The sequence below is a fragment of the Suncus etruscus genome, chromosome 6, assembly GCF_024139225.1.
Source record: "Suncus etruscus isolate mSunEtr1 chromosome 6, mSunEtr1.pri.cur, whole genome shotgun sequence".
NCBI classification, from domain to species: Eukaryota; Metazoa; Chordata; class Mammalia; order Eulipotyphla; family Soricidae; genus Suncus; species Suncus etruscus.
This window is the reverse complement of record NC_064853.1, coordinates 42,242,788-42,268,886: the sequence shown is the minus strand read 5'-3', so window position 1 is coordinate 42,268,886 and position 26,099 is coordinate 42,242,788. Positions and strand designations below refer to the sequence as shown.

Below are 26,099 nucleotides of genomic sequence, written 5' to 3'. Positions count from 1 at the left end.
TTTTCTGTAAACCAAACCTCACTTTAAACATTAAAATAAACCTTGTCATTGCTGCAAATAAAAGAAGTTTATTTGGGAAATAAAAGGGAGGGAAGAAGAGGAGTATATAAAAATACTTGTGCATGCACCTCTTTCACTTCAGCCCCAAAGTTTCTTGTGGCACAATAGCTGAGTGACTTAAAAATATCTACTTTGTATTTTGTCAGCCCCCAAAATGGGGCTGGGGTGATAGTGGGGAGGGCATTTGCCTTGCACGTTGCTGACCCAGGTTCGATCCCTAGCATCCCATATGGTCCCCAGAGCCTGCCGGGATTTCCGAGCACAGAGCCAGCATCTCCCCTGATAGCCATCAGATGTGACCCCAAATCCCCCCAAAGACTATTTTGCCCAACTGAAGTGGGGCTCATGGGCTAACTCTTCAGTGTTGGGACTTGCTCAGAGTGCAGAGCATTCAGGTGACCATATGCACTGCTGGGGATTGAGCCCAAGGCAAATTCCTATAACTTACTGTACTATCCAGCCCTTAACTATAAAGTTTTTACTTAATTTTCTGAAAAGTTAGATTCCTAAATAAAACCAGAAAAAATCCAGTGTTGGAATTAACATCTGAACAACTCATACTCAGAGAACAATGATCTTTAACCAGTGTAGCAAGTACTCGGAGCAAGAAAGAAACGTAAAAATAGAAATTCTGCCAACATGTTTGTTATTTGTCTCTAGATTCTAAAACCAAATACTGAACTGAAAAAGTGTTAAAATTTTTGTGATCTGGGCCCGGAGAGATAGCACAACAGCGTTTGCCTTGCAAGCAGCCGATCCAGGACCAAAGGTGGTTGGTTCGAATCCCGGTGTCCCACATGGTCCCCCGTGCCTGCCAGGAGCTGTTTCTGAGCAGACAGCCAGGAGTAACCCCTGAGCACAGCCGGGTGTGGCCCAAAAAACAAACAAAAAAAAATTTTTGTGATCTGCGATTTAATGCATTTGTGGAAGATTATTTTTTATCTTGTAAAAATTTTTTGTTTAATATATATTTTAAACATTTCATTAGTGATTAAATTCTACTTTTGCCATCCTAACTAACGTGATTATCTCAGAACAGGTTACTATTGTAAAGTATGACTTCCTTGTTTGTTTTTTTTGGGTATTTTTGGTTTTTGGTTTTTTGTGCTACACCCGGCGGTGCTCAGGGGTTACTCCTGGCTATCTGCTCAGAAATAGCTCCTGGCAGGCCCGGAGACCATACGGGATTTCGGGATTCCAGGATTCGAACCACCTTAGGTCCTGGGCAAGGCAAATGCTGCTGTGCTATCTCTCCGGCCCTGACTTCCTTGTTTTTGTTGGCTCATGTGAACAGATGTACAGGGAAAATTAAATTATTTTAACACAAAAAAAAGATTCAAAGAAAATGTATCACATAGTTGACATACTTGAGTATAATACATATGTACATCTGTTCACATGAGCCAACAAAAACAAGGAAGTCAGGGCCGGAGAGATAGCACAGGTACCCACCAGAAATGCAGGTGAATTTCACAATCGCCAAAGATCACTCTGAGGGCCTGCCAGTCCCACAAAAAGACTTAACTTGTCGCACTGAATATTAAGATAATTGAGGAACCTAAGATGGGGTAATATTAACTACTTAGGGGGCCGGAGAGATAGCATAGAGGTAGTGCACTTGCCTTGCATACAGAAGGATATTGGTTCAAATCCCAGCATCCCATATGGTCCCCTGAGCCTGCTAGGAGCGATTTCTGAGCACAGAGCCAGGAGGAACCCGAGTGCTGCCAGGTATGACCCAAAAACCAAAAGAAAATAATAAACTACTTAGGTAAGAGACAGCTCAGATGATTGGTATATACTCTGCATATCATAGTCCTGGGTTCTATCTTTAGCACCATCTGGTCCCCCAAGCACTAGGGTTGAGCACCAAACTGGGACTTACCTACACAGTTGGATGTACTATTTCCCTCCCAAAAAAAGGGGGACACTGGAGCAATAGCAGTGTAGGGTGTTTGTGGCAAACCAGGGATGCACCTGGGTTCAATCCCCACCATCCCATATGGTCCCCCAAGCCTGCCAGGAGCCATTTCTGAGCAGAGTGAGTCAGGAGTAATCCATGAATGGTGCAGGTGTTGCCCCCCGCCCCCCAAAAATTTTTTTTCAGGGGCAAGAGGGATAGCACAGCAGATAGGATACTTGCTTTATACATGGCTGACCTGGTTTTGATCCCCAGCATCCCATATGGTCCCCAAAGCCTGCCAAAAGTGATTTCTCAGCACAAACCCAGTAGTAATGCCGGGGTGCTGCTGGGTGTGGCCTCCCAACATGAATTCCATGGGGCTGGAGACAGCAGTGTGTCTAGGGTTCTTGCCTTGTATGTGAACAAATGTGTTCCCATTCCCAGCATCCCAAATGATTCTCCACACACAAGCACTGCCAAGAGTAACCCTTTGCATTTTGTAGCCAATAAGGAATAAAAACTATGTGTGTGTGTGTATGGCCCCTAAATATTAAATTGTTTTCTTCACAGGGAGAAAAATATTTCAAAAATACCATAGATAAAAAGCAGGATTTATTAAAGCAAAATCGTGGCCGGGGGGGGCAGAGAGATAGCATGGAGGTAGGGAGTTTCCCTTGCATGCAGGGCTATGGTTCAAATCCCGGCATCCCATATGGTCCCCTGAGCCTGCCAGGAGCTATTTCTGAGCACGGAGCCAGGAGTAACCCCTGAGCATTGCCGGGTGTGACCCAAAAACTGAAAGAAAAAAAAAAAAAAAAAAGACTTGGCCAGGAGGGGTACTAAGGCAGATGAACACATAAAGGGTTAGGTATCACTATGACTATGACTTGGGCATTGTTAAAGCTCCATCCATCTGTATTTTTTTGTTTGTTTGGTTTGGTTTTTGGGTCACACCCAACCGCAGCGATCAGGGGTTACTTCTGACTGTGCGCTCAAAAATCGCTCCTGGCAGGCTCAGGGGACCATACGGGATGCCAGGATTCGAACCACCTTCTTCATGAAAGGCAAATGCCCTACCTCCATGATAACTCTCCAGCCTGGAAAGTAAGTTCTTTCTTTGGGAGAAGGTACCACACTCAGCAGCGCTAAGGGCTTACTCCTGGCTGTGCTCAGAAATCGCTCCTAGGAGGGGCCAGAGAGATACCATGGACGTAAGGCATTTGCCTTGACGTAGGGCATTTGCCTTGCATGCAGGGGTTCAAATCCCCACATCCCATATGGTCCCGAGCCTGCCAGGAGCTATTTCTGAACACAGAGCCAGGAAGAACCTGAGCGCTTCTGGTGTGACCCAAAAACCAAAATAAAAATAAAGCGTTTTATTGGATCCAGGACGTGGAGTTCTTGCTTGTGTACTTGGTTCATCTCTCAATCAGAACCCACTGAGCGTTGTCTCCCTTTGGCCTGGGAAACTCAACATTGGACACTGTGGCAGTCTCCAGCATTTCCCTTAACAATTACAGCTTGTTGTCTGATACCATAGCTAGAAAACCATTATTTCATTTACTTTACTTTGCTAACTCACTTATTAATTTTCCTTTTTTGAAATTATTTTGGCTTTTATTTCACCTGGCTATACTTAAGGTTTATTCCTGGCTCCACATTCAGGGATCACTCCTGGAACTGGTCAAGAGACCATGTGAGATGCCACAAGCCAAACTCAACTTAGATGTATGCAAGACAAGCGCCTTACCTACTATCTCATCTGACCTCTGGTGATGAAACATGAATAACTTCCATCTTGGACAGAATGAACTACTTCTTTCCTTGGGGGGCCACACCCATTGATGCTCTGGGCTACTCCTGGCTATGCACTCAAATCGCTTCTGGCTTGGGGGACTACATGGATCGTCCAGGAACTGAAACTGCAGTCTGTCCTAAGCTAGTACGCACAAATGCCTTACTTCTTGTGCCATCGCTCCAGCTCCATGAACTACCACTTTTTTGGGCCATACCCAGCTGTGCTCAGCGGTACCTTGGCAGGCTCATGGGACCATATGGAATGCAGGGATTGAACCCAAGTTGGAAACACCCAAGGCAAGTGCCCTAACCACGATCTGTGGCCCTCTGCTTTCCATCTACTGGGTCACCCCAGCAGTGCTTGTGATGCTGCCTGCATCACAAATCACTCAGCTCAGGGTATGAGAAGACACAGTAAACCCAGGAAACTCACATATAAAGCATGCACTTCAGACCATTGGGGCCTCTATGACTCAAGCCATTATTGCTTACATTCGGAGGGTAGAGGGTCTCTCCAGTATTGAGCCCCAAAAACATCCGAGCAATGCTTAGAGGATACCAGTCACCTACCATATTTTCCGGCGTATAAGATGACCCCCTAATTTTGCAGTTAAAACTTAGGTTTAGGCCTATATTTGCTGTATCAGACGTCCCTGTGCTGCAACTGTATGTACCACAGTGAGCCAATCACAACAAGCAAAGGTCCAAAGGTTATACTGAAATAGACTTACTTCCTCTATGACTCTGGCCAATCTGAGCACGCTTGGTTTTGTTTTTGGGCCACACCTGGCGTTGCTCAGGGGTTACTCCTGGCCGTCTACTCAGAAATAGCTCCTGGCAGGCACGGGGGACCACATGGGACACCGGAACTGGACCCAACCACCTTCGGTCCTGGATCGGCTGATTGCAAGGCAAACACCCCGAGCAGGCAAGCAGGCTTTTTACAGTATAGATTCGGGTCCAGACGTTGTCTAGTCTAATTTTCATGCATAAAAAGCCTGCTTGGATTGGCTGAGTTAGAGAGGCGGTCCGAGCAGCCTTGCAGTGATTGGTGTTGAATCGACTTTTGTGGCATTATTCAGATAATTTTCATTTAGCAGCATATTGAAACATTTTTCGGGATATACTCCGCGTATAAGACGACCCCCGATTTTCGGTTGTTTCAAAAGTCGTCTAATGCACAGGAAAATACGTTAAATACAAGGGGACCAGAGCTATATACATACCCAGTGAGAGGAGATGGTGCCTAATACAAGGCATAAAAATACCATGTGATGGGCCCGGAGAGATAGCACAGCAGCGTTTGCCTTGCAAGCAGCCAATCCAGGACCAAAGGTGGTTGGTTCGAATCCCGGTGTCCCATATGGTCCCCCGTGCCTGCCAGGAGCTATTTCTGAGCAGACAGCCAGGAGTATCCCCTGAGCAAAGCCGGGTGTGGCCCAAAAACCAAAACAAAAACAAAAAAAAAACCATGTGATAAGCTGTAGTTCAGTGTTAATTCCTTATTATAATTGGGACGGCCCAGAGAGATAGCACAGCAGTGTTTGCCTTGCTCACCTGTTGGGAAGCAGTGATAACTCAAGTAATAACTTGACTGTTCAAATAAATGGCTCTAAACTGATGCTATTTTAGCTAATAAAAGCAATGTGATCCTGTCATCCCCTACAACTAGCTCTGCATTTCATTTCAATGTATTTTGTTATCTACAAATGTCAAACCCAGATAATAGTGGAGATGTGGCCCAAACCTAGTGTCTGAATCTCTACCCAGAATAAGGCAAGTGTGCTTGCCTTGCATGTAGCCAACTGTGATTTGATCACAAACCCTATTCCTGATTTGAGTTTACTGTCAGTTTAATTACCTCAAGGTATTTAACATGTATAATCCCTAACCCCAAAAGTACAACCTGGTCATCAAATTTTAGGGGTATAAGATCACAACCAGCTGTGTTCAGGGATTATTACTGACAGAACATAGGGATCCTAGTCAAGTTTACCACGTGCAAGTAAGTGCAAAAACCACTATAAATCCCAGTATCCTCCTTATTCTGGGTGTGTAGGGGCCAGTACTCTGCTAGGAGTTTTGTCTCAGGGGTCGGAGAGATAGCATGGAGGTAAGGCGTTTGCCTTTCCTGCAGAAGGTCCGAGGTTCAAATCTCGGTGTCCCATATGGTCCCCCCCCCTGCCCCTGCCAGGAGCGATTTCTGAGCATAGAGCCAGGAGGAACCCGAGCACTGCCGGGTGTGACCCAAAAAAAAAAAAAAAGTGGGGTCTCAAAAGCACCTGTTGGTTCTATGGATGGACCGTGTGCAACTATGGATGTAGCCTACTAGCCTGACCTCAAAATTTTTTGAAGCTGCATTCTGGTGCTTAGAGAGACTATATGGTGCTAATTAATCAAAACAAGTGTCTGTTGCACTCGACACCAACTGCATGATTTTGGAGGCAAACTTCTTACTCATGTAGTAGCAGCTCCCAGCTCTCAAGAATTTCAACACATTAGCACCACTGAACACCACTTTCAGAAAACAGTCCCTAAGTTCCAGTTGCATGTGTGAATTACCAGTGACCACCAGTGAACACTGGAACAAATGTTAAAGCACTTGGTGCAAAAATGGACCAAAACTCCACATAAGCACCCCCCCTGTAGTCAGCTGCTTTGACCACTAAAGAAATCCTTAGGTGGGCCCGGAGAGAGAGAGCACAGTGGTGTTTTTTGCCTTGCAGGCAGCTGATCCAGGAACAAAGGTGGTCGGTTCGAATCCCGTTGTCCCATATGTCCCCCACCCCACCCCCCGTGCCTGCCAGAAGCTATTTCTGAGCAGACAGCCAGGAGTAACCCCTGAGCACCGCAGGGTGTGACCCAAAAACAAACAAACAAAAAAAAAATCTTTAGGTAGGACAAGATGGCAGCACATAAGAAAAATTCTAGTTGATTAGAGAACTACTTAGGATACAGAACTAAAACGAAACATCCATCTGGTTTTAGAATGTCTTTATTAAAGACAAATTAAGTTGTTCATTCCTCTTAATCCTCTTCCTCACTGGTTTGCTGTGGACAGTTCACCTGATCCTGCCAATTAAAAAACACAATTACTTCAAAAACAGAAGTCATATTGTTTTCAAATAAGTTATTTTAGGGGTAAAGAGCCCAAAGGGCTGAAGGCACATGTTTTGCATACAAGAAGCCTAGGTTCAATCCCTGAGGGAGGTGCTCAGGCTTGGTGCTCTGGAGTCACCCTGGGATGTGTCAGGGTCTGAACCTGAAGTTCCTGCATCCAAAGCTATATGTAATCTCAGGCCACTCAGCTTTCTCACCGGCGCAGGACTTTTTTTATTTACCCAGAGGTGAATAGCTCTCTAACTCATTGATAACTGGTGGATTTTGTTAAGTGCATATAAGAATATAAACTTACAAAAAATAAATAAATAAATAAATAAGTAAAAGGGGCCGGAGAGATAGCATGGAGGTAAGACGTTTTGCCTTTCATGCAGAAGGACAGTGGTTCGAATCCCGGCATCCCATATGGTCCCCTGTGCCTGCCAGGGGCGATTTCTGAGCATAGAGCCAGGAGTAACCCCTGAGCACTGCCAGGTGTGACCCCCCCCCCCAAAAAATATACTTAAATATCAAATCCTTTTAAATAGTAAAGTATCAAAAACAAACGACATCAGAACCATATAGTACAGAAAAGGAGGGTGGCTCCCTTGCTAAATGGCCAACTAGGTCCAAGCCCTGGCACCTCATATGGACCCCTCCTGAGCCTGTCAGTAAAGACCCAAGTGCAGAGCCAGAAATAAACCTTGGTGTATAGCCCACGTATGATCCCTCTAAAAAAAATTACATCACCTCCCTCAACTAATTGGGATCAAATATGTAAAATTACCTGACTGAAAACGAATCTGCATGACAGATTACTTAAAGCCAGTAGAGGACAACAGGTAGAACTCATACACAGATACACAGACTACCTGGCCCTTAAAAGGGGGGAGAGGACCTGGAGAGAGAGCATGGAGGTTTGCCTTTCATGCAGAAGGTCGGTGGTTCAAATCTTGGCATCCCAGATGGTCCCCAAGCCTGCCTGGAGCAATTTCTGAGCATAGAGCCAGTAGTAGCCCCTGATCACTGCCAGGTGTGACTCAAAAACCAAAAAACAAAAGAAACCTTATGGAACTTAAGACAATTACAGCTGATTCCATTTTGATTCCCAACATCACACAATGACTCCTGTGCAGAATCTGGAGTTAAGTCAACATAGCTGAGTAGAAGTATGTCTCAAAAAAACAAAACTAGGGGCAGGGCAGTGGCGCTAGAGGTAAGGTGTCTGCCTTGCTAGCGCTAGCCTAGGACGGACCGCGGTTCGATCCCCCGGCGTCCCATATGGTCCCCCAAGCCAGGAGTGACAGGAGCGACTTCTGAGCGCATAGCCAGGAGTAACCCCTGAGCGTCACCGGGTGTGGCCCAAAAACCAAAAAAAAAAAAAAAAAAAAAAAAAACTAAAAGTGAAAAAGGCCAAATAGTTTCACGAGTAATCAACACTATTGCAAGAAAGAGGTCTAGTAAACACTCCACAAGAGTCAAGTAGACAATACTCAAGAGCATTTTCTATTCCCAGCAACTGCATGCCCCTCCCCTCAGGACAGTGCAGGGAATAGTGGCCAAAGAACTGCCATGTGTATACAAAAGCAAAAAAACAACAAAAACAAAAACAAAAAAAAACCAGAAAACCTAACTGGCACCTTCTCACTCGGTTTCCAGGGGTCCTCAAACTTTTTAAACAGGGGGCCAGTTCACTGTTCCTCAGACCATTGGAGGGTCTGACTATAGTAAAAACAAAACTTATGAACAAATTTTTATGCACACTGCATATATCTTATTTTGCAATGAAGAAACAAAACAGATACAAATACAATATGCGGCCCATGAGCCAGTTTGAGGACCACTGGTTTAAGCCATATAGCATTCCTATTTCCATTGTTTCAAAAGTGATTGTGACCATTTTTAAATGTCATTTAAATAAGAAAATGGCGGGCCCGGAGAGATAGCACAGTGGTGTTTGCCTTGCAAGCAGCCAGTCCAGAACCAAAGGTGGTTGGTTCGAATCCCGGTGTCCCATATGGTCCCCCATGCCTGCCAGGTGCTATTTCTGAGCAGACAGCCAGGAGTAACCCCTGAGTACCGCTGGGTATGGCCCAAAAAACCAAAAAAAAAAAAAAAAAAAATCCCCTAGTGCAGGGGTCTCGAACTCACAGACTGCAGGCCGTTTGCGGCCCTCCGTACATTATTTTGTGGCCCTGCCTTAAAGGAATCTTTTTTTGTTGTGTTGTTTTAGTTGTTTGGGTCACACCCCCCAATGTTCAAGGCTTACTACTGACTCTGCACTCAAGGATCACCCCAACTTTGCCTCCTGCGGCCCCCAGGTAAATTGAGTTTGAGACCCCTGCTGGGACCAGAAAGATAGCGTAGAGGTAGGGCAAACTTGCATGCAGAACAGTGATTCAAATCTCGGCATCCCATATGGTACCCCAAAGTCTGCCAGGAGCAATTTCTGAGTGCAGAGCCAGGAGTAATGCCCTGAGTGCAGCTGGGTGACCCAAAAACGAAAATAAATAAATAAGTAAATCAACTCTACTTACCTACACACTTTCACAATCTATATTAGCGGTGACCTTCCTTCTTGAATGGCTCATGCTGTATGATGTCAAGAATAAATATCCACCTATCATATAAAATCAGAAGATACAATTAAGGTACCTACATTGCAAAAGCAGCTGAGCTGAGCTTGATTATGGGCACTGCATGTCTTCTGACAAACACTTCCCATTAAAAATAACTGGGGGCAGAGCGGTGGTGCTACAGGTAGTGCTAGCCTAGGACTTCAGTGGTTCGATCCCGTATAGCCCTCCTGTCAGGAGCAATTTTAAACAGAGACAGGAGTAGGCCCTGAGCATCAACATCAACAGGTGTGGCCCAAAAACAAACAAACAAAGCCCTACCACTGTGCTATCACTCCAACCCACTCTTAGTTATGGGCTGGAGAGATAAGAGTGGAAGGTAGGGCGTTTGCCTTGCATGGGTGGTTCAGATCCTGGCATCCCAACTGGTCCCTGCAAGGATCGATTTCTGAGCATTAGGCAAGTGTAACCTCTGACCACTGCTAGGTGTGACAACCCCCCACAAAAAAAAAAAGCTCTAAGGAAACTTACCTCAAGTGAATGAGTACTCCATCAGCCAACATCAATTATTCTCACCTAAAGAATAATAAGAAAAAGTTAATATAAAAATACAAGGACATTAAGTTTGAAAATGCTAGTTATCTAAAAAAAAAAAAACTTAAGAGTAAAATCCCAGAGACAAAGATTAGGGGCAAGTTACAGCATAAAAAAAATAAGAAGAAACTTCATGGGGGGAAAGAGATAATCTAAAATTACACTTAGATTAAGACACCTAAATTAAAATAAAACGAAACTCTTCTTTTAAATACAAAAGCCTAACTACTATTTTCACCAGTCTGAGCACAATAAAGGTTGACTGCAATCCAAAATATACTATCCCTTATGTGAAGGTATGTGTCAACGTTCACCTTTCCCCAGTGAGTTTTAACCTAAGGCTATTTTCATAGAAAAGCACATAACCTGCTCCCCATTCAAGTATGTCTTCGTTCCAGGCAGACTGACCACCTTTGTAGGAGTCCTCCATGAGTACTCTCCCCATTCCACAGTACACAAACACTGCAGTTGTTATTCAGTAACCCTATTTCTTTCATTCACTCCCTTCTGAGTTTTTAAGTTAAGGTAAAGAAGCTATGCCTTATTAGGTCAGCAAGGAACCCAGGTTTTTCTGAGGGAGAAAACACCCACTTTCACTCTTTAATGCCTGGCAGGGCCACAATGCACAGAAGACCAGAAAAATCAGCCTTAAATCAAATTCCAGGTTTTCTCTTCTTCCTAACTATCAATTACTGCCAAGAGTGTATAGATAGTGTTTCCTGTTGCACATGTACCATCCATAAGGGATACTATATCGTTTTGCATTCTTTACCCATCCCCCAGATTATCCTAATCTACATTCAGTCCCTTTTTCACCCCCCAAAGAAAATCTTTTCAGCACTGGTGATCAAAAGCAACATTTTCATGGTTGATTTACCAACAACTGTGGAAATTCCACAGTCGAATCTTAAAAATTGCCAATCATTATCTAGCAGCAATGACAGATGATAGAAGCAGTCAAATCCTCTTGAATTCTTGAATTCTAATAGCAGCCATTTGAGAACTGCACTAGCTTAAAGAGCACTGAAACATTATCAGCTAAAGCCAAACCATATGAAGGCCCAGAACATACACCCCAGCTTTCTAAAACCTGTCTAAAATCCTGGGAAAGGCAGTAGATGCAGGACTGTAGATCTTGTCACTGCAGCTGACAATGATTAACAGTAAGAGGCATGCACAACCCCCATTAAGGTTAGAAGTCCAAAACTAGTCACACATCTCTCTACTGGGGAAGTGAGATTATGCATTCTTGTAGGTTTCCAATCTTATTTGAAGAGCATTGCATTTCTGTTCTTTCAGAAAGCACCGGTTATCTGTTCCAAGGGCCTAACAGCACGAAATGCATTCTGACATCACACCTCTGAACCTCAGACAATTCTCATAAAGAATAATTTGGGCTTTTAAGTGCAAAGAGTATGAAATACAATGCAAGCACCTCAGTTTAGTGTTATTACTGAAACCCATTTATTCACAGCTTTCACCTAAAATGATTTTTAAACCCTCTTCTGTAATATCAGAAATTGTAGCTACACACAAATTAAAGCTACTAAAAATTGACTTAAGTCACAGGTTTCTCATTTCAAAGTGCAAATATCTACTTATCTTGAAGCAGAATAAAGCAAAATTAACCCCACGCCAACGATGTCCCTAAATTTCATATTCAAGTTCCTCAAATTTGTTTCCCTAGACATTAACCTGGGTTTTTATTTCTAAATACTCATCACTAAATCACGGTAGCACAGTTGGCCACCGATTTAATAAATTATGCACAGGAAACCATTTGTGTTATATGCCAATTTAGTGACGTCTGTCACCAAACATGTTTTATCTTCACCATGTTATTAAGACTAAACTAGGGCCCGGAGAGATTGCACAGAGGCGTTTGCCTTGCAAGCCAGCCGATCCAGGACCAAAGGTGGTTGGTTCGAATCCCGGTGTCCCATATAGTCCCCCGTGCCTACCAGGAGCTATTTCTGAGCAGACAGCCAGGAGTGACCCCTGAGCACTGCCGGGTGTGGCCCAAAAACAAAACAAAAAAAAAGACTAAACTAGTAAACAGTTGCTCTTCACTATCCAGAACAAGACTTGTTTAAGTGGACTATATCTTTTAAGTATTAATTTGTCCCCATACCTTAAGAACTGCCTGCCAATAAGCAAGCCATTTATTTTAATACAATGAAGAAATTCTCAGCCATGAAGCATTTTCACCAGCATTTATGCAAAGTTAACCAAAATCTCCAGTTAAGAGTAAAAGGCATTTATACATGAAAGCAGTTTTTCATGCATGCTAGAAACAAACCAATTCAGAAATCAAGTTGAATTGGGGTCTGGAACAACAATTAATGCAAAGCTTTATTGACTCCTTAACAAAAGGTACTATAAAAGTCTATACATTTCTTAGTAACTATCTTAAGACCTATTGTAACATCACATCTCTAAAACCAATGGAACCGAAATCAAGGCTAATTTGAACAATTGTGATCACCTTTAAGAAAAAAAAAAATTCTTATGACTGGGAAATTCATTCTCAATGTAAGCTGCAGGTAAGGTCAACATGCCATACCAGTTTCCCCAGGTTTAGAATATTCAGACAAGTCACATAACTTGTACTACTCATATTAGAGTCCCACATAAGCCCAAGGTAGTAAACAAAGGATGTTCTGTTCCCATGGAGTCCATTTTTTAAAAATCACATTACAAAAAGGTCGTACTTTTATAATAGTCTTTCACTCAACCTACAGAAAAAAATTACATTTGCATTCTAAAATTACTGATTAAAATTGCTGCTCTGTGGGCAGGTCAGTATGCTACGAGATTTCCATGCTATACATATAGTCCAGTGTCAAGATACTCTAATTCTCAAATATGGTTTGGTTCCCCCCCCCCAACACCACTGATGTTCCATGTTATCTGCCATTATAATGCAACTTGAAACCACACAACTGAGTCCAATATATAAAGGAATGAAGTTTGCACTTTTTAGCTGAGAACTGTAACAGTACTGAATTCTGCCTGACAAATTACAACTCTATAACCCAAACCCAGTTTTGATAAACTAACTTTACCATAGTTGTTAGGTGCTGCACTGTAATTTCATTGTCAGAAGTGTGATGTCAGAATGCCCACGGAGTAAAAGTACATAGCAAGTCACCAAGTTAGATTATATTGCTTGTTACCTACCTGTATGCAGTCGGCAATGAGAATCTTGGAGCAAGCAGGAATACTACATCCGGGTCCTAATGTCCATTGCCATTTGCGGTACTACGTTCCTCACAGTTACGCACTGCAGAAATGCTGGCTAAACGCAGTTATGTAGCAGGCCACTACTTTTAATAGTGCATAATTGCAGTCCACTCCACGAACACCAGAAAACATTCTGCCACTACTCAGTGGCTTCCCCAAGAAAAGCCAAGTATATCTAAATTTTAACTGCCATAATATGCCACTTATTAAAATTGCACAGGCGTAACATTACAGTTTCCCAGTCCTATTTGTATTAGTGGTATATAACATCTAAAGAGTGGTGGGGTTGGTAGTTTAGTGTGCTAAGCAGAGTATTACAGTTTCACTAAAAAACTGTGAGCCAGTAAGAGCTTGTAAGATACATTAAATATACTGTGGTCTCTTGAGAGAATGCATTTTTTAAATATTAGGAGGAATATCTTTTAAAACACCAAGTTTCCTCTTAAAATTACAAGACAAGGTGAAGAGGGAGAAAATGGGGTCAGGTGATTTCTTTAAATGAGAAAAAAATGACTAAAATGCTTCAAGAGTATTACCCTTCCCTTTCCCACCCAAAGTTCCTCAGCAGCTTTATAAAGGACATTACTTAAGATTTCAATTCACAATAGGCTGAAACTATCACATACACTGAAAGACTTAGTTGAAAGTCTATTTTGCGTAGTCTACAAATCCTTGATTTATTTCTGGTTATTCAGTAATTAAGTCAAAAATTAGTTAAAGCTAAGCAACATTATGTTTGCTAAACATCATTTAGAAATTCTACAGCCCACAGAGGAAGGCTATCAAAAAGCCACAACTTTCAGGAAAATATATTATTTCACCACTCTTCAAAGGTACATTACTACCAAAAGCTTATTTTAGGGGCCTGTGCCAGCATCCCTTATAAAGAAAGGCATGTAATCTGAAAAATAAACTGAAACATTAATTTTATAGGCAGATTTTCCCATTTCCCCCACCAACCCCTCACCCACACATTCACTTTCACCCTGACGGTGTCCCGTGAACACCACTTATTAGTGGAGTCCCTACCATATAATTCAAATTACAATGGACTCCCTTTTTTCCATACAGAAAATCTCTTTATCACCCATTAGGAGGATCAAACTTCCTCATATATGTATTATGGTATAACTACTTGTATTTCAAGTGTCTTAGTTAGCAGAATTAACATTTTCTAAATAGATTCTCTCCCTTTATCAGCACACCATGTACCTGTCACACAACCAGAATTTTGGTGACATGCCATTATGTTCCACTCCACTACTGTTTTACTTATTGTATTAGTTTGCTATGCAGAAAGTGCTCAATTGTCTTCAACAATAGGTTCCCCTTTTTACTCAGGCACCAAACTAAGCTTCAGCATTTTAACAGACTTGATTTAAAATTTACTTTTGCCAATTGGCAACAAGAACAGCGGTGAATAGGAAAGACACATTCATTTTAAGAGTTCTATAATGTACAAATTTGGAAAAATAACTAAGAACAAAAGCCAAACCATTCACTTTTACTACATTTGAAATTGTTCCTCTGCTAGCATATTTACACCAGGAAAGTTAAGTTCCCATTGTACTAAAGACAACAGTAATGATCTGCTGAAGTCAAAATGTCTCATTCTCATGGAAGGAGATTCAATGACATTGACAAACTGACAACACCATCCAAATACTCCAAAGCTTTATGGTGATATGATGGGGAAAGGGGTATTTTGTACCATGTGGCATACACTACATCTTCAATTTAGTGCTACATCAGAAGGAAAACTGGAAAGTGAAGTCAAATTTACAGTAAAAATGGTTTGTCATAGTAACCCTAATTTGTTGTAATCACTGGCACCTAGGCAAAGTAGATTTCTATAGTCCAAATTTTTTTCAACAGAAATAGCACAAGGCACTGTAAAAAATTAAGTGCATATGTTATTTAATTGTTCATCTATTTTAAGGTTACTAAACTCCTTTCAGGCTGGGTATTTTCAGACTGAGCTCTTTCTAGAAGTAATACATGAAAAGACTTCATGTTTGACAATCTTTAATTCAAATGTGAAAGATTAATACAAGCCATTTGTAGGGCTTGGGATTTCTTGCTTAAAAAAAAAAAAAGAATGGAGGAATGCAACAAAGTGATCTTTGTTTTTTCTTCAAAAATTTCCAAGGAAAAAGATAGATCATAGTCCCATAAAAGATTCATTTAGTCATACCCACTTTCTCCCCCTACCAGTCGTCTTACACCCAATTCCATTCCATCATCTTAATACACATTCCTAAATAAAGTTACAGTTCAGCTTTGCTTACATAACCATTTGAAAATACTTAGCACCAGGCTTGTGTCCTATATTGCCAAACAAATCAAACTACTTCAATATGCATGTCTTCATTTCATTTTAAAACAAGGGGCTACTTATTTGTAGAAAGCAAATCTTAGCCTACAAATACATTTCCCAGAAATGGCAAATGCCATTCAAAGGCCTAAACACGCTCATGCTTTCAAAGTGAATTACCTATATATAGCCTAATGTGCATAGAAGCATGAATGGCAAAGTTAAAGATCAATAATTAACTATTTTTTCTATTTATTTGAAGCACAGTAAAAAAAAATTGGTACACTTTGGAAGTTCAGTGGCACAAGGTACACTGCCATAACTTGAGGGACATTATACAGTTTAAAAAAAAAAAGAAATAAAAAGGAAAAAAATTTCCTGTTTCGAACACTGCATTACATAATTTTACCTGCCCAAACAGACCATTTACAAATATTAGGTCAATAAACTAACATCCATAAAAAGGTAGCTTTCTTACTAAAATGCAAGAATTTAAAAGATTGGTATCTAAACAAGAAAAGACAAAAACAAACTGGAATGAAAGCCTAGGCATCACATCTAAAATCGGGGTTTTTTGTTTGGGCCTTCATACTCTTCTCTCCCTCTACCATATCCTGCTGGAGTTCCGGGCCCCATTCCTCTAGGACCCTGTCCACCCACAGGTCCCGCACCTCCCTGCCCAAAGCGATCAGTACGCTATTGGGACAGTAATTAACAGTTCATTATATGTAGTTGATGTCCATGTGTGTTAAGTAAATATTTTAGAAGGTTCCGTAGTCAACGTTCGTCGATACAATCACCAATGAGTCGATCCACAGGTACCGGGAACATAGAAAGGAAAAAAGGGTAATTTGAAAATTAGTTTACGATAATACATGCCTTGTGGTATGTTCCCACTTGAGCCATTCTCATACACCTGTTTCAAAGAATAGATCTTCCCTGTAGTGCTAGAAAATTTAAGAATTAGTACAGATGTGAAAACCCATTCCAAAATGAGTTAAGAAATTTCACATCAGATTAGCCCACTGAAAGGCTTTGAAACTTCTCACTTTCAAGCTCTAAAAGGAAATTAATTTCCAAGTAAGCCTAACAAGCCCAACAGACAGATCCAAAGACCTACTCACCAGTTAGTGGCATGTGCTGCATAAGAAACACCTTGTGCTTTTCAAGGTAAGACACATCTGCTAAAATTGCAGAAACCTTAAAAGGGTCAAAGTTTTAATAAAATGCTACCGGACTACAAAAAGAAAAAAGTGTAAGACTAGTTTTAGTCACTTAACCGGCACAGGAACTTCTTCATTTAAAGTGCTGCCACATTCTCACATACATATAAATACCACCTTCAAAGCCAACAACTATAACCCTAGACAATTAGTTCACAGTACTAGCCTAGACTAATAAACTGTATGTATACAGCCCACCCAAATAACAGTCCAACTTCCCCCCTTAAGGTCTTTAAGTATGAATCAAAGTTTTAGATATATTTCCTAAATATCATTAACACCACATCTAACTTACTCCAAAAAAAGCAGTGACTTCATTATTCCACCTAGTTTTTGGTCATTCTAATCTGAGAAACCTACTCAAAACAGAAGGCCCCTCTAAGATATGCAAAAGCACAGCAGCCTCAAATAGCAAATTCCACATAAAAAATAAAGCAGTTACTGAATTACTCCAAAAATTTTTTCAAAAAGGAAACAAAAAAGTATGATTAGGATTTAGATATCCCTAGACACAATTTATAAGTGTTTTCTACTAGATACAGGATTCAAAAGGCTAAAATCTCAATCTTGATAAATTAGTTTCTAAATGCTAAAAATTTTATTTATCTAGTACATTGTTGTATTTAATGTAACTCAAAAATGCCAAAAGGGGAAATTGCAAATTCCCCAATTACAACACATCAGAACCTAAACACTACCTATTACACGAAATATACAATCTCTACTGTGGGAACATTAAGTTAGACATTACAAATTTGTTAACATATCTTTAAAAAGTTGCCTTAAAAAAAATGTTGCCCACGTTATTTTTAAAACTCAATTTGAAAGTTTATTATTATAGCTATTTACTATTTAATTCTCAAGATTCAAGTTGATTTTAAATAGGTGAGGTAAGGCCCCATATGCTTAAATCCTTGCTGTTACTAGTAAAAATGAACTTTGTGAACTGCTCTCTATAACCTTACTCTTGCAAGAAGCCTGTTACATAATCAAGGTTCAATTCAGTGATAAAACCGTACTCCTCTCTAAGCCCACCTCTAAATCAGTAATATCCAATTCTAAGGATTTTTGAAGTCCTAACACAGTAACTTAGACCAATCAGTTGATTGTTCTAAACCATTCTGACAGATTATATAGCTCAAACATGATAGCATCAGGAAGATTCAGATCAAATGCACACACCGGTATGCTTAAAATTACTCATTTTTTGCTACCCTGTAGTATAAAATAGATGCCAGTTTAGTTTAGAAAGTATACCTATTGATTGACCCAACAGATGTGGGAAACGACGAGTCAAAAGACTAAACAATTCCCTTTTCATGGGTGGTAGTCACACCAAATAAAGGTCAAAGTCTATACATCACTAAAACATGCCTAGAGCTACAAAAGTTTGATTCTCATTTATGGCAAATAACAGCTTAAAGATTTGAGTTTGCCATTTGATTACTCTACCTTGATGTAGAATAATCAGATACATTACATCTAGAATATCTAATATTTGGATTTGCCATGCACTAGAGTGCAAAAGAATACAAGCAATATAATGGAAAGCGGCACCTAAATCTACTTATTGCCAAGGGTAACTCCACATATACCACTAAAGCATCAACACTGACTTCTCAGTGGCAACCACATTTTCTAGGTTACCACAAAGCTGTTCTATGTCACCAAAGTATTCTTCAATATTACAATTTACATGACGGGGGACTACTAAAAGAAGTCCAGTCACCTTCTTTAAAAAAACAAATGAGAGAGAAAAGAGGGGGTGGAAGAACCACACATACAAGTGGTAATTAAGAATTTCCTTAGTACTAGGTCCCATAGGATACATTACCATGTCACTTCCCATCATGGAACCACTCATGGTTGCTGGTGGAACGCCAGGGTTAGCTTCATAACCTATGCCACCACCACCACCTAGAGGTGGAAATTTCTGGCCTCCTGAACCGTAAGGATCTAGGAAACAAAAATGCTGATTACAATGCAAACAGAACACTGTTCTCAAATGGTATTGCTAATTTAATTTTCATGCTTACCTCCCATGTTCATTGCTCCTCCACCTCCCATTCTCATGTCTCTTTCTCTCTGAAAGAAATACAACCCTTTCAAATAACTGGACTATAACCATACAAAGCATTTTTTAAGGGAGGAGACAGATTTGTCTTTTGGACCACACAAGGCACTGAGTGGCTCAGGATTTAAGACTGGTGGTGCTTGGGTTGACTGTACCCAGTGCTGGTGATTAGCATGAAAGAAAATCACCCTGCCCCAGTTACTTCTTATTCAGTCCCAATATACAAGGCATTCTAGAGTACAAACTTTCCAAAACCAAAGACCACCCACACGTAAGAGTAAACGGATAGCAGAGCAGGTGCACTGCCTTTTATGTGGCTATAAGCATAGCTTAAATCTTGTGTTATGAGATTCACACACACACACCCGGCAATCCTAAGGACCAGCCAGGCACTGTCCTAAGGTATGTACATGGTAGCTAAGGCCCTCTCCTCACTAAAAATTATAACTAAGGCTGGACAGATGTGGGTCAGTGGACAAAAGGGCATATTTGTTATACAGCTGTGAAGGCTATGAGTTCTATCCCTACTATTGACAACCCCCTCAAAAAATACAGATCTTGGGACTGGAAGAGATTTGTCTTGCACGCAGCCAACCTGGGATTGACTTCAGTTGATTTCCAGCATCCCATATGTCAGGAGTAACCCAAGCGTCGCCAAAAAAGAAGAAAGTCCGATATTATTAAAAAAAATTAAATACAACAAAATGGCAATACCCCCCCCCAAAAAAAAACCTTCATTCTTAGAGCGGGGGACAATACATCATGTAGACCACTTGCTTTGCACACAAACCTGTCACCTGGGTTTATAATCACACATTTCATATGGGTCCCCTGAGCTCTACCAAGTTATCTACAGAGTTCAGCCTTGAGTAACCAGGAACACTATACCAGGTGTGGCCCCAGGTCAAAACAAAAATGTTCATTCTAATGTACCTTCAAATTTTGAAGTTAATTCCAATTAGATTAAAAACCTTACTTACTGGATCCATGTAGCCCATGCGGCTGTAACTTTCTTCTCTTTGGCGTCTCATTTGTTCTTCCATCTCACGTTGTCGTATCATCATTTCTTCTTCCCTTCTGCGTCGTTCCTCTTCTTGCCTGCAAATATTCAAATTTGGGGCTTTTTTTTTTTTGCTCTGGCTTTCTTTGGGCCATACTACTCAAAAGTTATTACTGGCTCTGTACTCAGGAATCTCTCCTGGCAGACCTTATGAGAAGCCAGTGATTGTCTAGGGTAAACTATATATAACAAGGCAAACACTACCACTATACTCTCTGGCTCAGGGGTCAGCAACCTGCAGTTCCAGAGCCACACGTGGCTGGACAGCAGAGCTGATAGCAGGGGGGCAGGGAGCTGTTATCACTTACCTCCACTGCTTGCGGACAAAATCTCGTAACAGGTAAATTAAATATTTTAATTAGCTATTAATTTTTACAAATATATTTGACATGTTAAGTCAAGTTCTCTTCACATCTAAAGCTAATTGCATGATCCTGTATAGTATTAAGATAAGAAACAATGTATGCAGTACTGTATCTGTTTTAAGGGATGGTCTTGTGGCTTCCAAGTTTCTTTTCCTTTGGCTCTTAATGTCTTAAAGCAGTGGTCCTCAAACTATGGCCCGCGGGCCACATATTGTATTTGTATCTGTTTTGTTTCTTCATTGCAAAGTAAGATATATGCAGTGTGCATAAGAATTCGTTCGTAAGTTTTGTTTTTACTATAGTCAGGCCCTCAAATGGTCTGAGGGACAGTGAACTGGCCCCCTGTTTAAAAAGTTTGAGGACCCCTGTCTTAAAGGTTGCAGATCCCTGCACTCTGGGCCCCTCTACAAAGAAATGTCTAGAGAATGAAACTTATTAAGTAAAATAAAAGTAAAATCAAACTTTAATCAAAGACGATGTAGTTAACTACAAAGGCCGGAGAGATAGCACAGCAGTAAGGCATTTTGCCTTGCACACAGCAGAACCAGGACTGACCGTGGTTCGAATTCCCTGCACCTCAGATGATCCCCTGAGCCAGCAAGGAGTGATTTCCAAGTGCAGAGCCAGGAGTAACCCAAGTGCCGCTGGGTGTGACCCAAAGAAAAATTTTAGTATAAATGCAAAGGTTTTTTTTGTTTGTTTTTTGTTTTTTTGTTTTTTTTACAAAATATTACCTCAACTGCATTTCTTTACGTTTCTGCATCTCTTGATTGTGAAGCTCTTCCATGCGTCTTAATTCTTCCTGGCGTCTCATCAGATCTGAATATTGGAAAATTGTGTTGATTTACCAACACCAGTATACTCCACGAAACAACTATTTTTAAAAGGATACTCCCAATAACTGTATTTTCTAAAGAAAACGGATCCCATCAGAAAATTCAAAGCCATCTTACCTTGACGCAGAAGGTTTGCCTGATGTTCATGATAAGCATCTTCCATTTCACTTTCCAATTTATCTTTTGCATCTTTCATGTTTTTTTCAACTTGCTCCCTTTGCTGTTTTTCCATTTCATCCAAGGACTTCCACCGCTGTGAATATTCATATTCAAATGTGCCATGCTGGGCAAAACGAGGTGGTGTCTCTCTCTCCCTGACAAACATAAATCAATTTGTATAGATGCACAAGGAACACAAGTTATCTGTACTTGTCTCTTCCCTGACCGAGCAGGTTGGAGGGAATAGAAGGCAAACCACATATAAATAGTGCTTATGTGCCAGATGAACACCACATAGGAGAATGTTAACCATTTTCCCTTATTACAATCTAATTCTGTTTCTTATACACAATATCTTGTTAAGGGAATAATTTTTCCATCTTGGGTGAAAAAAAAGTTCAAGGGCATGAGACCAGCGAGGTAGAACAAGCACTCATCTTATCTTGCAGTCAACCCTAGTTCTAGTCCAGGAAACAGGACCCCCACACCATATCATGTAGCATGTGTGGCGAAGCATGTGTGGTTGTACTGTCAAGTTCAGCTTTAGTGATCAGTTCTAGGCTCCTGAAATTACACTCAAACAAAGCAACAGTGCATGAAAATGGAACTATTTTAGAAAACCTTTACTTTGACCATATTAAATCCTTGGTCAAGTTTTTTTTTTGGGGGGGCCACACTCTGTACAACTCAGCGGTTATACCAGGAATGTTCAGACCATCATACGGATGCTGGGAATCACACTGTGTTATTATACTTGGTGCCCAAAGAAAGCACAGATCCATACAACTTAAATTAAGATGCAATAAATTCATTTACGCTTTAAAAGCTGCTAACATAAAATCAATCTTACTTTTGATACTTTGGATTCTTCTGTGCAAGTTTTTCAGGAAGACCATCTTCATCATCTAATTGTTCCAGAGGTTCCACGATGACTGGTCGAGGAGTTCTGTTAACAAAAATGGTTCCAGCTGAACTTTGAACCAATTTTATTCTAGTTTTCTTTTATTAGCTAACCAAAATTATTAGGATAAGGACAAGAACTTACGTTGTAAGTAAGAAAACCCCTTCACTGCATCTTTCAAATGCTTTCCTTGCTGCTGGTTTAGATGCAAATTCCACAATGCCTTTCCCAGTAGATCGTCCACGATCATCCACAATTACAACTGCCCTTTCAATGGGACCAAATTGGCTAAAGGCTTCTTCCAACAATTCATTGGAAACATAGGGTGACAGGTTACGAACAGATAGGGCAGCAGCATGTGTGGCAAATCGAACTCGTAGCTGTCTACCCCTCATGGGTGTATCATCAAGTTCAGCCTTAGCAATTTCAGCCAAAGCTCTAGACTCCTGAAATAAGACACAATCAATGAACTCAAAATCGGCTTGGCCACACTTGAAATTGCCAGAGTAAACCTATGCCCACCATTGCTTCCTTGTCCAAGCACATTCCTTTAGAAAGCCCTCCCTTAGCACCATTCAAGATTAAGTAAAGATTCCTGATTAACCCACTCTCACTCAAACCCTCTCTTTCCATTGCACCAACAATTAAAAGCATAGTTCTTAAATCTATGTGCAAAACGGTAATATCTTAAAGACCATTTATTCCTAAACCCATATACTTGTAGTCTAAAGAGCTTCTAATTTTAGATAAAAATCGAACACCAGGGACCAGAGCGATAGCACAGCACTAAGATATTTGCCTTGCACGCGGCCAACACAGGAGGGACCCAGTTCGAATCCCGACATCCCATATAGTCTGCCAGGAGCAACTTCTGAGCAGAGCCAGGATTAATCCCTGAGCACCGCTGGGTGTACCCAAAATGCAACCCCCCCCCCGAAATCGAACACCAACTCACAAGCTTAATAAATCCAAATCCTTTGCATTTGTTGATAAAAACTTCTCCTGGTTCTCCATATTTAGCGAATAGTCTTTTGAATTCATCCTCTGTGATATCAGCTGGTAGATTACCAACAAACAACCGGCAACGCTGAGTATAAGTTTTCTCTCCAGGCCTCCTCAAGAGAGACAAGTTGGCTTTAAACCCCTAATTGAAAAAAAAAAATTTTTTTTTCAAAGACAAGACACCTATGCAAGTAGGAAGCCCACAGATAATAGCTTTCCCCACACTGGTTGTTACAAAACCGGGTTTACTCCTGTTAGGCTCCAACTCAAGATTATGCCTTTGCCAGGTTCCAACGTAAGCACCACCCTAATAAAATTAATCCACCCAAACCACAGAATATTCGCGAATAAGCATTTCATAACAGGCCGACTGGTCAGCTAGAAATGCTCTATCCCTAAGAAATAAAACTAACCAGGTGGAAATGCAAGAATACCACCGGGTGTAGCCCCAAACTAAAAAGCCATCCAATATAAGATGCAAGAAAACGAGAAGGTGGGCCCGGAGAGATAGCACAGCGGTGTTTGCCTTGCAAGCAGCCGATCCAGCACCAAAGGTGGTTGGTTCGAATCCCGGTGTCCCATATGGTCCCCCGTGCCAGCCAGGAGCTATTTCTGAGCAGACAGCCAGGAGTAACCCCTGAGCACCGCTGGGTGTGGCCCAAAAAAAAAAAAAAAAAAAGGAAAAAAAAACGAGAAGGGGCCGAAGAGACAGCATGGAGGTAGGGCGTTTGCCTTGCACGCAGGACGACTGTGGTTCGAATCCCGGCATCCCATATGGTCCGCCTGAGCCAGCCAGGAGCGATTTTTTCTTATTTTCTTTTTTTGGCTTTTGGGTCACACCCGGCAGTGCTCAGGGGTTACTCCTGGCTGTTTGCTCAGAAATAGCTCCTGGCAGGCCCGGGGACCATATGTCCCACCGGGATTCGAACCAACCACCTTAGGTCCTGGATCTGCTGTTTGCAAGGCAAACACCGCTGTGCTATCTCTCCTCCGGGCCCCCAGGAGAGATTTCTGAGCGTAGAGCCAGGAGGAATCCCTGAGCGCTGCCGGGTGTGACCCAAAAACCAAAAAGGCAAGGCGCTTTGCATTGCATATTGCATGCAACCAACTCAGGTTAGAACCCAGAGCATCACTTCATCACTGGGTGTGGCTCCAAAGCATTAAGAATCCAAATCCCCTGAGGCTAGCGAGGTAGCATGGAGGTAGGACGTTTGCCTTGCATGCAGAAGGACGGAGGTTCGAACCGCGGCATCCCAAAAGGTCCCACTAGCCTGCCAGGAGCGATTTCTGACCATAGAGCTCGGAGCAATCCCTGAGCACTTGCTGCGTGTGACCCCAAAACCAAAAACCAAGGGGAAAAAAAAAAGAAACCAAATCGCAAGGCTCCACTGAAGCTGCGCCAAGCGTCCCCGCACAGCCTTGCCTTAGGTTCCACCCATCCTGCCAAAACCCTACGTCGATAACGTCGGGCGCCCTAGGCATGGGCAGTTAAAGTCTCCTGGGACCCTCGAGGGCCGCCGTAGCTGGGCTGATGCCGCGGGCTCACTCGGCCCGCCCCCGCCTCGGGGCCCAACACAGCCCCGCCCCCGCCTGCCCGCCAGTGCGCAGGCGCCGCCGCGCATGCGCCGGTGGGGCCTCCGACAAAATGGACGCCCGCGAGCGAGCAAAGGGGGGGGCGGCCGCCATCTTAGAGCTAGCAGCCAACGGCCGCGCCGCCGCCGCGCAGTGTGCGGCCGGGGCTCACCTCCGAGTCCGAGATCTTCTCCTCGGCGCGGCCGGCGGGGCCTCCGGGCGGGGGCCCCTGGTGGTGCTGCTGCTGCTGCTGGTGGTAAGGCGCGTGGTGCTGCCGGCCGCCGCGAGGCTCGCCGCTGCCCCCGCCGCGGTGGGGCGGCGGCGGCTTGGGATGGCCGCCGGGCCCGCCGAGGCCGGGGCCGGGGCCGCCGCCGGGGCTTGGGCCCGCCGGGCATCTTGACGGCGCCCTTGGGGCCCCCGACGCCGACGCCGGGCTTGGGGCCGGGCCCGGGGCCCCCCGCGACGTTCGGCGGCGGGCCGGCGGCCTGCGGCGGTGGTGCTGGGGACGCGGCGGCCGGGGCTCCGGGGGGCGGCGCGCCGGGGGGCGGCGGGGCGCCGGCGGGCGGCGGCGTGGGCGCAGGGCCGGGCCCGGGGGGCGCGCCGGCGCTGGGCGGCGTGCCGGGGGGGCGCGGGTCCGGGCGCGTTGGCCGGCGGCCCCGGGCTTGGGGCGCGTCCTGCGGCGGCGGCTGCTGCGGGTGCGCGTGCGGCGGCTGCAGGGGAGGCGGCTGCGGCTGCGGCGGGGGCTGCGGCTGCTGCTGCGGCGACTGTGGCGGCGGCTGCTGCGGCGGCGGCGGCTGCTGCTGCTGCTGGTGCGGCGGCGGCGGCGGGATCGGCGGCTTGGGGCCGCCCGGCATCGGGCCCAGCGGCGGCCCGCGATTCTGGTTGAGGCCCATGCCGGGCGGCGGCGAGCGGAAGTCGTGGAGCCCCCCGCGGCCGCCGCCGCCGCCCCTGCGGTGGAAGCCGCCGCCGCCGCCGCGGCTCCGGAAGCGATCCCGAGACATGCCCGCCGGACTCAAGGGGCGGTCGAGGCAGAAGCGGAGAAGACGCGAGGGGAACGTGGAGGCCACCTTGCTGCGCACAAGATGGCGGATGACACAGGCGCTCGGCCGCCTTTGTCCTCCGCTTATATAGGGCCGCCCGCGCGGCCCCGCCTCCTTCCCGGAGCGGCGGCTCCGCCGGCCAATCGGAAGGGCCGTCTTTGGTGACGCCGGCGCGCGGAGAGACGGCCCTTTCGATTGGGTCGCGGAGAAGACGGGAGGCGGCGTCAAGTAGATGACGTTTCTAGAGGGCCAATGGCCCAGCGAGGAGTTGGCTGTCGGCC

At 43.6% G+C, this 26,099-nt stretch overlaps 1 protein-coding gene and 1 long non-coding RNA gene across 2 annotated transcripts; both read right to left on the bottom strand.

Annotated features, from left to right (window-relative positions):
• Positions 1–6,739: 6,739 nt before the first annotated feature.
• Positions 6,740–9,481, bottom strand: LOC126011442 (uncharacterized). Its single transcript, XR_007496753.1, has 2 exons — positions 9,397–9,481; positions 6,740–6,832 (listed from the first exon to the last, which is right to left on the bottom strand). It is a non-coding gene; the product is annotated as an uncharacterized LOC126011442 (long non-coding RNA).
• Positions 9,482–14,634: 5,153 nt separating this feature from the next.
• On the bottom strand, positions 14,635–25,861 carry SFPQ (splicing factor proline and glutamine rich). The gene is given in 11 exon segments (XM_049774718.1): positions 14,635–16,282; positions 18,644–18,765; positions 18,846–18,894; positions 19,864–19,981; positions 21,043–21,127; positions 21,262–21,458; positions 22,154–22,249; positions 22,349–22,650; positions 23,160–23,348; positions 24,951–25,151; positions 25,153–25,861. Coding segments are annotated over 11 exon segments (2,124 nt in total). The 5' UTR covers positions 25,780–25,861; the 3' UTR covers positions 14,635–16,144.
• Between the last annotated feature and the right edge of the window lie 238 nt (positions 25,862–26,099).